Consider the following 15,650-nt stretch of genomic DNA (forward strand, 5'->3'; position numbering starts at 1 on the left):
ATGCGGCTTTCACAACCGGTCGTGACGACACATTGTAGAAACTGCAACTACTGTGTTCGACATCTTGGATCTGTGTGGCCTTTATTGACACGACGACCTCCGTCCTGGCAGAGCCTGAATGGTTGGAGTTTCGCTTCCGGTCAGATTTTATTTTTTTAAACACTGTTGTTAGCTCTCACGTGAGTTTGTTTACAAGGCCAAATCAGAACAGAGAGTACTTTTCGGCTTTTCTGGGAAGCTGAGTGAATGTCTTCATGTTTAGCTGCTAGCTATATTGTGAGGCTGTGTCTTTATGTTTGGAGTTCATGTAAAGCTCATGTAGAGAGAAAAATAAATCCGGTAGCGACGAGCTAGTGTTTGTGTCGTTAAAATAGTTTGCAGCTCGAAGCTGTTTTCCGGCTGACCATAATTATTCTGTCTCACCACATATTCTTCTTCATATGCATATGCATATGTAATGGAAGGACACAGCTGGCTATTCTCTACATGCACTTTACGCTCACATATGGGAATTAGTTGTTAGATCATTTAAACTCAGTTTATAATCCGTGAACAAGGGTCTTCTAGGATAAATGAGGAATAAAACGCGACGGGGCGTGCTGTTACAGGAATATAAGCAACGACAAAGCAGCCAGATGTGAAGCCACGAAGTATTTGTTATTTATTGTTTTCCTGTAACAGCACTTGTCGAAATGTTTTATTCTTCTTGTACTGCATCAGTTTGCCAACGAGATATATGGAATATAAAATATAAATATCAGTGAACAGCGTCATACTTTTTATAATCTGCTGGGGGGAACCCAATAGAAACCCTCATAGAATTTTTAATGGTTATACTGGGAATTGCATTGTTTTGAATGGAAACTGTAATGTTTTTTACTGGTAATTTGTTGCCTTCTATTGGTGGCATGTTCTGTCTAGTGGATACGATTAAGGGCCAGTAATGATTTTATTGATTAACTGATGGTTTGTAATGGTATTTGTAGTGGAAACCATTAGAACGTCTGTGATGATTTCCATTGAGGTTTTTTCCTATCAGGGTTGTTACATTTAATGTTGTGAAACATCATTAAAAAGTCCTGCAGCTTGTCATTTGAGACTTCTTACATATTGTGTTAAATAAATGACTCTCTCTATATGAGAGAGAGAGAGAAAATCATTAATTCATTATCATTTGATTATGCGGAGCATAATCAAATGAGTTGTTTCTATAGGAACAATAAAGTGTTAAAACAAGCGCATTATTATAAACCTGTAATTTGCCTTACAGCTGGCACATGGTGTTATAGAAACTTAACACCTTCTGACCAATCAGATTTGAGAATTCAACAGCACTGTAGTATACAGCATCATAAAGAGATGAACAGGGAAAAATGAATCACTTTCTTTGGAGTAATGTAGTGTAATGGAAATGTCTCAGAGAATCAGTGTGAGCAGTGGTGTACGGCTTGTCTGGTTCAATGGATGTGAACCTTCAAATCTGTGTTTCTGTTCAGTGACCTCTGCAGATATGGCCACTAAACCGTTCAGGCCTGAGGAAGCACGTAGGATCATGCAGTTTCTGCACAGGCCAGCGGTTTTCCTCAACATGACTGATAACTGGCCAGGACGGGACTGGACTCTGGAACATCTGGCACTTTGTCTAGAGGAGAAGCCCGTACGCTTTCGTATTGGGAAGCGGTGTGAGCAGAAGGGTAAGCAGTTTCTCAGTTCCTGCTGACTAAATGAAGTTACATACATGGTTGTTCATGGGTGTTCACCACAAGTTCCCTCAGCAATGATGTCAGACAGTAAAATATGTTGCATACTTTAAGAACAAAATTAAATTAAAGAGGTAGTTTGTAAGCACTTGAAATTATATATATATATATACACACACACAGTATCTCATAAAAGTGAATATGCCCCTCACATTTTTGTAAATATTTGATTACAACTCAACACACAGCCATTAATGTCTAAACCGCTGGCAACAAAAGTGAGTACACCCCTAAGTGAAAATGTCCAAATTGGGCCCAAAGTGTCAATATTTTGTGTGGCCACCATTATTTTTCCAGCACTGCCTTAACCCTCTTGGGCATGGAGTTCACCAGAGCTTCACAGGTTGCCACTGGAGTCCTCTTCCACTCCTCCATGATGACATCACGGAGCTAGTGGATGTTAGAGACCTTGTGCTCGTCCACCTTCCATTTGAGGATGCCCCACAGATGCTCAATAGGGTTTAGGTCTGGAGACATGCTTGGCCAGTCCGTCACCTTCACCCTCAGCTTCTTTAGCAAGGCAGTAGTCGTCTTGGAGGTGTGTTTTGGGTCGTTATAATGCTGGAATACTGCATACTGATCATGCTCTGCTTCAGTATGTCACAGTACATGTTGGCATTCATGGTTCCCTCAATAAACTGTAGCTCCCCAGTGCCGGCAGCACTCTTGCAGCCCCAGACCATGACACTACCACCACCATGCTTGACTGTAGGCAAGACACACTTGTCTTTGTATTCCTCACCTGGTTGCTGCCACACACGCTTGACACCATCTGAACCAAATAAGTTTATCTTGTTCTCATCAGACCACAGGACATGATTCCAGTAATCCATGTCCTTAGTCTACTTGTCTTCAGCAAACTGTTTCTGGGCTTTCTTGTGCATCATCTTTAGAAGAGGCTTCCTTCTGGGATGACAGCCATGCAGACCAATTTGATGCAGTGTGCGGCGTATGGTCTGACAGGCTGACCCCCCACCCCTTCAACCTCTGCAGCAATGCTGGCAGCACTCATACGTCTATTTCCCAAAGACAACCTCTGGATATGACGCTGAGCACGTGCACTCAACTTCTTTGGTCAACCATGGCGAGGCCTGTTCTGAGTGGAACCTGTCCTGTTAAACCGCTGTATGGTCTTGGCCACCGTGCTGCAGCTCAGTGTCAGGGTCTTGGCAATCTTCTTATAGCCTAGGCCATCTTTATGTAGAGCAACAATTCTTTTTTTTCAGATCCTCAGAGAGTTCTTTGCCATGAGCTGCCATGTTGAACTTCCAGTGGCCAGTATGAGGGAGTGTGAGAGCGATGACACCAAATTTAACACACCTGCTCCCCATTCACACCTGAGACCTTGTAACACTAACAAGTCACGTGACACCGGGGAGGGAAAATGGCTAATTGGGCCCAATTTCGACATTTTCACTTAGGGGTGTACTCACTTTTGTTGCCAGCGGTTTAGACATTAATGTCTGTGTGTTGAGTTATTTTGAGGGGCAGCAAATTTACACCGTTACACAAGCTGTACACTCACTACTTTACATTGTAGAAAAGTGTCATTTCTTTAGTGTTGTCACATGAAAAGATATAATCAAATATTTACAAAAATGTGAGGGGTGTACTCACTTTTGTGAGATACTGTATGTATGTATGTGTGTGTATATGTATGTATATATATATATATATATATATATATATATATATATATATATATATATACACACACACTTTATTTATTAATTAATTAATTTATTTATTTTGTATATAAATTGTAAAATAAACGCATTTCACTTTTCATCAGAAACGATGGGGAATGCACTTTTTCATGTAACTTTTTCACGTAACTGCCCAATCTTAACCAGAAACCGCCGGTGTGTGCGCAGGTTTTCATTCCAACCTGCGCCCACATCCTTTGTGCATTAGGCTGGACACTCCTGGTACAATATTTGTGAATACTAAGACCTAAATGAAATTGTATATGAAGAGCCCATTAAATTAATTCATGTTTACTACATTCCACTATAGTTTCTTTTCTATACTTTGTTGACACATGTCTCTTAAGTGTCTAACAGCTATAAATGTATAAAAAAGTACTAATTAAACCATTAGGGTTCAGGAGGTTCATTTCTCATCCACTACAAATAAATGTGTAAAAATGACCTACGTTATTGCCTCAACACTGGCATTTTGTTGAAGATTGTGTGTGTGCGCAAGACCTCAAATGCAAAAGTTATACAATTTCTGTGAATTTTTGTGCTTTCTATTTTATGATGCACAGTTTTGAAAATGAGCCGTAACTTAATATTATTGAGTTTTATTATTACAACTTATTATTATTATTATTATTATTATTATTATTATTATTATTATTATTATACCTTTTATTTACATGGCCAGTATGTGCTGTTAGTATGTGAATAGACGTCTCATCCAGGGTGTATTCCTGCCTCCTGGGATAACCCTGACTGGGATAAAGTCATTCAAATTCTCTGTGTCTACAAGGGAATTTACATACTTCATACATATACTAAAAGTAGTTTTCCCAGCAGTCGAGGAAATATGAAATTGGTCAGTGAAACCTGTCATTTTGATTTGAACGTTTTAGTTATGAGAAGTGTACTGTATATTATTATGCCAGTATAACATTCTGGCATTTATTACTATAAAGTACTCACAACTTTCACATGTCTGTAGCGCACGTCCTTCTGTATAGCGTTTAGAAATGCAAGCTTGCTCAAAGGTGTCCTGGTGTGTGGCGCTGACAGGAGATAGATCATTTGTTCCCTCTACACAACAATGGTAGACATTTCCAATACTGTGTTATTTAATTTGACTGACTAATCAATTTTCATTTTAAATCAGACAGAAATCAAGTGTACCTAGATGCAATTTTGTGCCACTTACAAAAAAGCACTGCACAGTGGATGATTAAAACTTTGTGTCATTACAATGCACTTTTGATTGAGGTAATGTTAGGACATTCCATTCAGCATTGTGCTGAATCAATAAGTAGTACATTCAGAATGAGCAGATAATTGACTTGATAATTGGCTTGAAATTGACGCTGAGTCCCCATCAATGGCAGTTTTCCTAACAGCGTCACTGTCTACCTGCACGCTTTAATCCTGTCTTTTTTATTTTTATTTTATTTCACCAGCTCCGCTCTTTGAAACAGAGTGCTCATATGTCGAAGCAACTCTCACAGAGTTTCTGTGTTGGATGAGGGGGAGTGACGCTGCATCTGTAGGCCCATTTGCTGACTATCCTCTATCAGAGTACTGGGCTTATGCAGACTACAAGTATATTTCCCTTCTTTTTCAGGACAAGGACACCATGTTTAAGGTAAATCAACATACAACGTCCATTTTCTTACATCTCATAACAAACATACCCTTTTTAAAAAAATATTAAATTTGATTAATTGTCAGATATGCAATTATGATTATTAATTTGTCTTTTTATTGAATTTATGCCACTATTGTAGTATAACAAAGAATAACAGTTGTCTAATCATGTGCACATGTATCCATTTGTCAATAATGAGTACGTTAAATTTCTGTTTGCATTTTAAACTAATAAAAATGGTCAGGAAAGACACAGCACTAATAACTTCGATTTCAATTTCTTAATACAGAAATAGGTTGCTGGACAATGAGCATGTACTATTGCAAAACCTATAACGATAAACCATGTACTGTTCTATACTCATTTTCTAAATCTTCCTATCTAATATGTTTTAGCATTAGGACAGATAGTTCAGAAAACTAAGCCTTTGACTGAGTATAAAAGCTCAAATGCAATGGTGCAGCAGTTTGATTACAACAAGAAAATAATTTTAAATGAGTATTGCTTGTTTATTCAACCAACTTTTAAGTCTGGAATCTAACATTAAGCATGATAAAATGAAATAATACCAATTAGATCAAATAATTGTGATTAGTCAGTTCTGTAAGAATTGTTGCTGGCCTAATTAGATTGCAGGCCTTTTGTAGTTTCGAAGCACCACACGGTTCCGGCTTAGTGAACCATTCACACAATTAGAAAGCAGCTGATCCTTCACAGATTTTTCAGAGGAGGTGATTTCATATCACCGATTCTAACAAGCATGATTCTTCATGACGCATTTATCAATTCCCATTTGTATTACTTCTGTCTTCTGTGTATGTGCACTTCTGGTGTTTGAAACCTACTGTTTGAAGCAGTGTGTCTGGGACTTCTGGAAGCACATAGACTTTCTGACTAAATTGGAGCAATAAATCACTGGATGTGTTTTGCCCAGCTCTTGTTTTCAGTCAGTCAGACTGCAGATGGTAATGGCTGAGAGGCTATTTTAAAGTTTGCCACAAGGTTACTTTGATCTGAATGTGTGGCTCTTGCAAGCTTTCACCTTCTTTGTAAATGATAATAAATGCTCGTGAGCTGTCGCTGTTCTCTTTTGAGACCGCAATACTGCCAAAGCCAAGCCTGTGAGACTGGCAGGCATCAGCTTTTCTTAAATGATGAATAGTGCCATTTAAAAGTTGCTGAAAACCTCAAACGCACCGTCTGCTCTTTACAATCCCCAGCTGTTAATGGACTCATTATCCAGGTTGCTGGGTACCATCTTTAAGCACAGGGTTTTTTTTTCTTATTGTAAAGGGAATATATTGACATCAGACATGCTATGCAATAAGGGGAAAATGTGTTGTTATTGCAGCAGTTTTATTATGGTGCAATTACTTACTTAATAAATAAATAATGGGCCTCCTTCTTTATTTTAGCTGTGTGAGCATTTATAGTAAAAATGTGAGTCTATACTGAAAGCCTAATCACTGAGTCGATACTGAAAGCCTAATCTAAACGAGTGTGTTGCAGGATGTAGTGTGGTCTGACTTTGGCTATCCAGGCCATGATGGGAGAGAGAGTACTCTTTGGGTTGGTACAAATGGTGCTAACACTCCATGTCACCTGGACTCCTACGGATGCAATCTTGTCTTCCAGATTCAAGGCAGGTAATGGCACAGAGCTTGAGCTTACAGTCCATTAACACTGTACATAAGCCATAAATTAAGACTTTGGGTCATGTGACACTCATTGGTGCTAATACTCTACAACTGTACACTGCCAGTGAATATTTTCCAACGGTCATGTTTGATCATGAACTTGAGTTAAAAATTTAAGAAAAAAACACATTATAGCTAGTAGAGAAGCAAAATGATTTTAGATAAGGGGAGTTATTTTATTCCAGAACTTTTGAATGAGAAAAGTCGTCTCTTTCAGCAAAGCTGGGTAAAAGGGCTGAGCTGCAAGAGTCTCTTGATCTGCATTACGGAGCCGTATTACAAGGAACTTCTGTATGTCTGTGACAGAGATAGTCCTGGAGTCTAGTCTAATCTATTTACAGTTGTGTGCCTTGGTTGAATGCCACATCTTTTGAGTGTATAATGTAATCTGAATCTGAGAAATAAGTTAATACATCAGAAATGATATACTGCAGTAGATGCCCGTACTGCTTTTGAGATTATGTGTAGTCTGTGGAAAATCTTTTATATAATAAGGTACGGCAGAAAAATCTTTCAGTGTTTTCTGAAAATTTTTCTAAGACGATGCTGAAAAGTACCTTCAGTCGTTCGTCGCAATTAACTGGGAGCTCTGGCAGCTGTTTAGTGCACCGACAATAAAAATAGATATAGAGATAATACACAGGAGTAGGTGAGTTCTAACTCACAACTCATTAATAAGACAGATGTAATTATTATTAAGTTGATGTGTTATACATTTTTATTTTATCTTAGCTGAGACATTGTGCTGTGCAATATCACTATTCACCTACTTAATCCTGTATATCAGTTAATCAAATGAACTATAAGCTGTGATAGCTATTAAATGAGCGCGTGTGATTAGATAAGATAAACGGCTTTTAATGTCTTTCATTCATGTTTTTATATAAAGCTTACTATTGGCTGAATTTTAATCACGACCACTTTAGCTTTTGGAAAACATTAATATGTGAGTCAAGGTTGCCTTCATAAATCATGTAAGTAAGGTGTTTTTTTTTTTTTTTTAAAAAAAAAGGTTTTTCTGATTAGTTAGATTGTCTGTTTTGTTGTGATTGTGTTTGCCATGTTGTAAGTGCAGTGATATTGTAAGATTGATGTATTAATATTAGCTTGGCATTAACAGTGTTTTATTTGTAAGGTTTGATATTGTTTCTCGTAGATTACAGAGCAACAATATAGTGAGAAACCTGAGAACCACACTTTTCTGCTTTTTCACCTGAAGCAGTGGTCAGATCAAATGCAAATACAATTTGCACGACTGAAAAGCCAATTCACTGAAGGGAAAAGGACTCAGAGTGGGAAATTTGCATTTGTGGTTACTTTGTGTTGTCTTTATTTAGGTGTATTTTGCATTACTCTTTCGATAAACATTTTTTCAAGTCTGAATAATTATTATATTATTCACTCACCATTCACCTGCACGTTCACGCAGTTATCTAGTCAGCCAATCATGTAGCAGCAGCATAGTGCATAAAATCATGCAGATACAGGTCAAGGGCTTCAGCTAATGTTCACTTCAAACATCAGAATGGGGAAAAAATCTCAGTGACTTTAATCATGGCATGGATGTTTGGTACCAGATGGGGGTGATTTGATTATTTCAGATACTCTTTGATTTCCTGGGATTTTCACACACATTATTCTCTAGAGTTTACACAGAATGAATCCTGTGTACAGAGCGTCTAAAGAGCGTCTAAAGGCTGAAACACCTTGTTGATGAGAGAGATCCTTCTTGGCAGCTCAAACCAACCTGACCATTTTCCTCTGAACTCTCTTATCAAACCACAGAACTGTCGCTAACTCAATGTTTTTTGTTTTTCACACCATTTTGTGTAAATATTAGAGACTGTTGTGTGTGGAAAACCCCTTGATGAACATTCATGATGGACTTGGATTTTTTGTTCGCAGTGTTCTCATCTCTGAGAATATGAAGATTGCTCCTTCTTTATTCCAGCCCTCATCTTTCTCCCCATCCTTTTTAAAACAAAGTTGCACCCATACTGCTGATCAGGGCTCTGTCAGTCTGAATGAAGAAAGACATGTATGTAGGCCATGTTCAGTAAGACAACTGACAGGTTCTTTCAGTTCTTCAACTGACACACTTTTTATTGTGCTGCCATTAGTAGTAGCAATAATCTTTGTTTTCTCCCTAGAAAACGCTGGCATCTCTTTCCTCCTGATGATGCAGAATGTATGTACCCAACACGTATACCATATGAGGAGTCCAGTGTGTTCAGCCAGGTCAACGTGAAACGTCCTGACATGCGCCGATTCCCTGCTTTCCGAAGAGCCCGATCCTACTTCGTCACTCTGGAGCCGGGTCAGGTAAATGCTTTCTTCGTAATTCTGGCTCAAAAAGGTCATACAGGTCTCTTAGGGTTAGAGCTGGAGCATGTTACCTTTTTTTTGCTGAAGAATTAAACATGCTTTATTTGAGATTGAGAAACAAACTGTCTAAAACACGGTGTTTTCTCTGCAGTGACAACAGTTGGCAAGCCAAAAAAAGTTATTCATGAACGATTGAGTTATCTTTTTTTTTCCTTTGTTGAACATTTACCATTAGAAAGACTTTTAGGTTTTTTTCTTCGTTTATTAATTTTAAGCAACTTTTTAAATAGTGCTTGAGAGAGAGGTGCTATATTAATAAAATTATTAGTCTTCATTATGGTTTGCAAACCTACTTCGCTACTATCCTAAGACATTGAGTGTTGCTTCCTTTTCCCTTCTTTTTAACACCCTGCAGTTACAGTACCTTTCCAGTGATAATTGCTCAGATGGCTGATTGCTGACTGTCAGTGGTTGGCTTGACATGCCATGCTGTATCTAACATTAACCTGAATCTTTCACCAAGTACTCGATAAACATGACAGTCACATTGATGTGCACAGTAATACTTTTATTTTCATTAGAGACTACTATAAGGGCAGCAGATAATCTGTCTTCATAAGGCATGTATTCACCGAGTCTCCTTGAATGAACTGGCAACAGATTAATCTACACAAGGGAGGGAGAGCAGTTCAACTGGCACTACTTAATCTTCTTCCTTATAGTGCTTGTAATAACTATGTGTACCCAAAAAGATCTCTAAAGCTATATACTGCTACATCAAATCCCATTTGAAATATTAGTCATCACAAATAACATCCCAACACGAGTGCCTCCACTAAACAATATTCAGTATTTTTACACAATTTTCTCACTCCCTGGAGTGAAGTGACTGCTACCTCTCGGGGAAGGTGAAAGCTAACACACTTACTTCCTCCAAGACACAGGAAGCCAACTGCATCTTTTCAAACTGCTGCTCATGGTACATCACACACAGAGCAAAGCGATGATTGCCCTCTTCTACATACATGAGCTCAAAGACAACCACTTTGTGCTCTTGAGTGTCATTAGAAAAGGAATTTCAGTTAAAATTCATCCATCCATCCATCCATTTTCTGTGCCGCTTATCGTACACAGGGTCACGTTGAGCCTGGAGGGTATCCCAGAAAACTCGGGGCACAAGGTGGGGGGGGGACACCCTGGATGGGATGAGAACCCATCACAGCGCACAATCGCATACCCATTCACACACTCATTCACACGCTACAGACAATCAGCCTACAACACGTGTTTTTGGACTGGGGGAGGAAACCGGAGTACCCGGAAGAAACCCCCAAAGCATGGGGAAAACATCGGGGGTATGTATGAAAGTATGTGGGTACTGTTAACAAAAACTATAAACAAAGTTATATTTAATAATAAATAGTTATTTGGTACTATGAGCACTTTTCAGTACTCAAAATGATTTTATATTTGAAGAATAGTAATTTGGGCTTTAACTATGAGCACAAGCTGTACACATACATAGTGTCAATTTTTTTGCTATATTTTTAACTTTCCTTCCTCTATTTTCATGAATTTTTAAACACTAGCATGGTAAAATCATGTAAATGGCATTTCTTCATTTTGTGTGTGTGTGTGTGTGTGTGTGTGTGTGTGTGTGTGTGCATTCATCCCCCTCTTTCCCCCCACCCCATTTTGGATTTCTGTTCTATTTATGAAGCCTCTTTGCTCACACACTTCGAGACAGGAGATGGTGGCAGGGCAATTAGTGGTAGTCCAACATTGCTAGTGTATTCTCTGGGAGCACTCACACTATCAGCAGCATACTAATGAAGACCAGAGATGCACGTTTCCATTATCACACAGAGAGCTTCACTGCCCACAAGTGCAAATACGCAGTACAAGCTTATAAAAAGCAGAATGGCTGAAAATGTTTGTGGTTCTCCATGTGTTTGTTTAAAACTTTAAAAGTTGAAAATCCACCATAATCCTCTTGATAGATAACACAAACACATTTATATAATGACAAACAAAAGAAAATTCCCACAAGGATACCAGGGACTCCTTCCTGCCAACAGCTACTGAATACATAGCCAAAGTTATGCAGAATCTGCACATATGCTATTGATGGATGTGTTTCTTAAAATGGATGATCAGACTAGACAGTATACTTTCATTTTGTGGTTATCAGAATAGAAAGTGTCCATCTGATTACAGCAGCAGCTCATGAATAATGCAGGGTGCACATAAGAAATCCATTACAGTATGGATAAATATTGTTTCTGACTTGTAGTTATTGTAATACTGACATTAACAATTAAGCAATTTGGGAAAACAGGCAAAAATGTTAACAGAAAATGAAGAGCATGCAGGAATATAGACTGTAGTATGATTTAAAGATTGACCAGGCCCTGTACACTTCCATGAAAATATACCATATAGTGCTGTGAAAGTAGAGCCACATTAAACAGTATGACAGACTACAGCTGCCCACTAGTGGAGAGCAAAATGTTGACATGCATTCGCTTTTGGTATTCTGTGCCTGTTCAAACACACAAGTCCAGAAACTTACATGCTGAGTGAGGGCGCTAATCTGTAATGTTGAATTATTGTACTTGGCTAAATCCAGACCTGATGACTTACTTCAGCAGACACAACGCAAACCCATCTAAGCTTCAACCATGAGTCCTATTTCTGCTGGATTTGTGGTGTGTAAAATTGTACTATTTATTAACCTTGCATGATTTGTCAGATGGTTATGGGAACACTGCAAAAACTAACATTTTAGCAAGTGAACATGTCTTAAATACAGTATATGCAAATTTTCGAATATTTACTATGAGTTTATTATAAACAAATATATTCAATTCAATTTTATTTGTATAGCGCGTTTAACAATGGACATTGACTCAAAACAGCTTTACAGAAACAAACACAGGATACAGATTTTAAGTGTGTGAATCTATCCCTATTGAGCAAGCCGGTGCCGATGGTGGGAACGAAAAACTCCCTAAGATGATCTGAGGAAGAAACCTTGAGAAGAACTAGACTCAGAAGGGAACCCGTCCTCATCTGGGTAACAACTGAATGTGAAAGAAAAGGAAAGTTCATTATGGTTTTTATGTGACATCTGTTACAATTTTGCAATCAATTCTCAGACTTGCATGTGCTGCCATAGCAGCAACCATTGTTTCAGCAACCACAACAAAAATGTCCATGTGAAATTTAGGTCCAAAACCATTTCCATGGTACTTCGAGCGGCACCATCCTCAGCAGTCTCCAGGCTGCACTGCTTGGGGCCATCCTCAGTGGCAGAATGTAGCTCCATTCAGAGGTAGGGCATCAGGATAGATCAGGCAAGTCTGGAGAGCAGAAAGGGTCAGGATCACTGGCATCTCCATAATATTATGTGTGGCTCGACAGAAGGAGAGAGGAAGGTAAAGAGAGGAAGAGAGTGTTAGGTATGCTTACCTTCCCATGATGGATAAGACTGTACTTTGTATAAAAGAAAGTCTATTCATGGTAAGCTTGAGTAAACATATGTTTTCAGCCTAGACTTAAACACAGACTGTGCCCGAGTCCCGAACACTAATCGGAAGGCTGTTCCATAACTGTGGGGTTTTTATAAGAGAAAGCTCTTTCCGCCTGCTGTAGCCTTCACTATTCAAGGTACCGACAAATAGCCTACACCTTTTCATCCAAGCAGGTGTGGTGGATCATAAAAGACCAAAAGTTCGCTCATGTACTGTGGCATGAGACCATTGAGTGTTTTACAGGTCAGTAGAAGTATTTTATAATCAATGCAGTATTTTACTGCAAGCCAGTGCAGTATGAATAAGATAGGGGTGATGTGGTCATACTTTCTGGTTCTGGTAAGGACTTGCAGCTGCACTCTGGACTAACCTGAGCTAGTTTATGCTCCTACTGGAACATCCAGACAGTAAGGCATTACAGTAATCTAGCCTAGAGGTGATGAAAGCATGAACTAATTTTTCTGCATCATGTAATGACATATTTCTTATCTTAGCAATATTTCTGAGATGAAAGAAGGCTATCCTAGTAATATTATCTACATGAGCGTCAAATGAAAGACTGGAGTCAGTAATCACACCACGGTCTTTTACTATTGCACATGATGAAACAAAGGCCATCCAGTTACTGTGTAATCAGAATGCTTACTTCTAGCTGCATGTAGTCCTAGTACAAATACTTCTGTCTTGTCAGAATTAAGTAGAAGGAAGTTAATAAGCAACTAATGTACTTTACACATTCCTCAACTTTATTAAGCTGCTGTCTGTCCTCTGGCTTTGCTTAAAAATACAACTGTGTATCACAGTGGAAGCTTATCACTTTGAGCAACCTCGCTCTGACAGCATAACAGGACTAGGTGTTCTCCAATAATGCTTGCTGAGATTGCTTACTGTGCAGAAAGTGAGGTCCATGAATACATGGTTTGCCATGTATTGGTGTGGAAGAACTCAAATGGCCTGCACAGAGCCCTGACATCAACTTCACCGAACACCTTTAGGATGAACTGAAACACTGACTGCACACCAAGCCTTCTTACCAAACATCAGTGCCTGACCTCACTAATGCTCTTACTGGCTGAACGGGCAAATCCCCAAAGCCACACTCCAAAGACTAATAGAAAGCCTTCTTAGAAGAGTGGAGGTTATTATAATCGCAAAAGGGGCTCTAAATCTGGAATAGGATGTTGCTACGTTCCTACAGGAAGTAAGGTCTCGGGTGAGTGTAAGAACAATAACAATTTAAGATTGTGGGTTGATAAGATTATGTTGACGGTGGATGAGTAGGACAGGAGGGTAAAGTTAGGGTTATCACTTTTATTCTTGACAGACAACAGGCCTGGCATTTACAGACAGACACAAGACAACCCAAGGGCGTAACCATGGTATGGACATGGGGGTGTGAACAAACTCGGCAGAGGATATGCAAGTGAATGTAACGTTAATGGTCAAAAACTGGAACTGACATTAGCCTAGCCTACTTTGTGGGTGTGCAAATATGAACAGTTAATTTACGTTCTTAAGAACAAACCAAGCCATGGTATGATGCCTTCTATACTAAGCGAAGGATACCTACTATTTAGGTCTCTAGTTACTTAATGTCTGAAAAAAAGCCTGTATGTTCTGCTGCTGTCTCAATTTCTTACAGACTGAGCTGCTAAAATATATCAATGAACTTGCGTTGAGTATGGGCGCAACCAAGTGTACAATTGGAGGCAGGGCACACATCTATTTTCCTTAACAAATGGAAATATATTAAAAAGGAATAGACATAAATAAATAGAATAGATGAAGAAAAGACAGATCCTTTGGCAGGGTTCATTAAATGGGGACATATAGAAAATATTTTGTACTGTATATTGGGGGGGACAGATTGGCATTTCCTCAACATTGGGGGGGATACGACCCCCCTCAAAGAATGCGTGGTTACGCCCATAGGACAACCACAAGCAAGGACAAAAGGGGAACTAGTCTCACCCGAGAGAGAGAGAACATTGATGGTGCCAAAGAAATTAACATAGCAAAAACACTACTACCCTAGTCTATATTTAAGAAGTAGCTAACCTGACTGCCAAGAACATAAAAACAATAACTAGCTAACTACACTAGGCTAAGCAAACAAGAAATAAAAGAATACAAAATACAAGAAATTCAGGGTGTCTAGATATTCAAACACACCTGCGTAATGGATTGTACATGCACACACATTCTTACCTGTTTTCAAACCAAGGAAGCTAGTATAAGGGTGGAAGGGCGAACAAAGCAACAAACAAGCCAACAATCAAAATAACAGGCTAACAGTGAGCCAAGAGGCTAACACAAGGGCTTCATTGTGCTGCTTTTAAATGGACAGCTCCACCTCTTTTGGCCAGGTTCCTACCTTCCCATTTGTCAGGTTTCGTCAACCAGTTAATGGTGAGTGCCACAGGGCTCCACCTATAAGACGACAGCCACAGACAGCAGGACAAACAAACAGTAGGGAAAAAAGATCACAGAGGTAACACACAAATGTAAACTCAATGACTCGTAACAGATGTTCAACAAACACATGGGTGTAATGTTCAGGTACCTACATTAGATGTTTAGCCATATTGTGTTGATTTGGTGAACTCAACATATCACATTTCAAATGTCAATATTGTCTCTTCCTTTCATTTCCATTAGGTTCTTTTTGTCCCAAGACACTGGTGGCACTATGTGGAATCAGTAGACCCAGTAACTGTCAGTGTCAACTCTTGGATTGAGATGGTAAGATGTCATACTATCTGTTGTAATTTTATGCCATTTTATGCCAGCTACAGAGCCTTGTAAACGTATTCACCCCCTTGGCATTTTTCCTGTTTTAGTGCATTACAACCTGTAATTTAAATGGATTTTTATTTGGATTTGTATGTAATGGACATGCACAAAATAGTCCAAATTGGTGAAGTGAAATGAAAAAAATAAATTGTTAAAAAGAAAAAAAAATTAAAAACGGAAAAGTGGTGTGTGCATATGTATTCACC

The 15,650-nt window shown here is 38.8% G+C and overlaps 1 protein-coding gene across 4 annotated transcripts in view; it reads left to right on the top strand.

Moving 5' to 3' along the window:
• The window catches only part of hspbap1 (hspb associated protein 1), a 19,429-nt gene continuing 3,779 nt past the window's right edge, over nt 1-15,650 (top strand). The window contains exons 1-6 of one of the 4 annotated variants that reach the window (XM_017469509.3): nt 1-139; nt 1,497-1,694; nt 4,909-5,093; nt 6,606-6,742; nt 8,944-9,115; nt 15,310-15,393. In XM_017469509.3, the coding sequence (XP_017324998.1) occupies nt 1-139; nt 1,497-1,694; nt 4,909-5,093; nt 6,606-6,742; nt 8,944-9,115; nt 15,310-15,393 (915 nt within the window). The other 3 variants (XM_017469511.2, XM_017469512.3, XM_017469510.3) reach the window with 3 other exon arrangements.

Source organism: Ictalurus punctatus, chromosome 6, assembly GCF_001660625.3.
Source record: "Ictalurus punctatus breed USDA103 chromosome 6, Coco_2.0, whole genome shotgun sequence".
Classification (NCBI taxonomy): domain Eukaryota; kingdom Metazoa; phylum Chordata; class Actinopteri; order Siluriformes; family Ictaluridae; genus Ictalurus; species Ictalurus punctatus.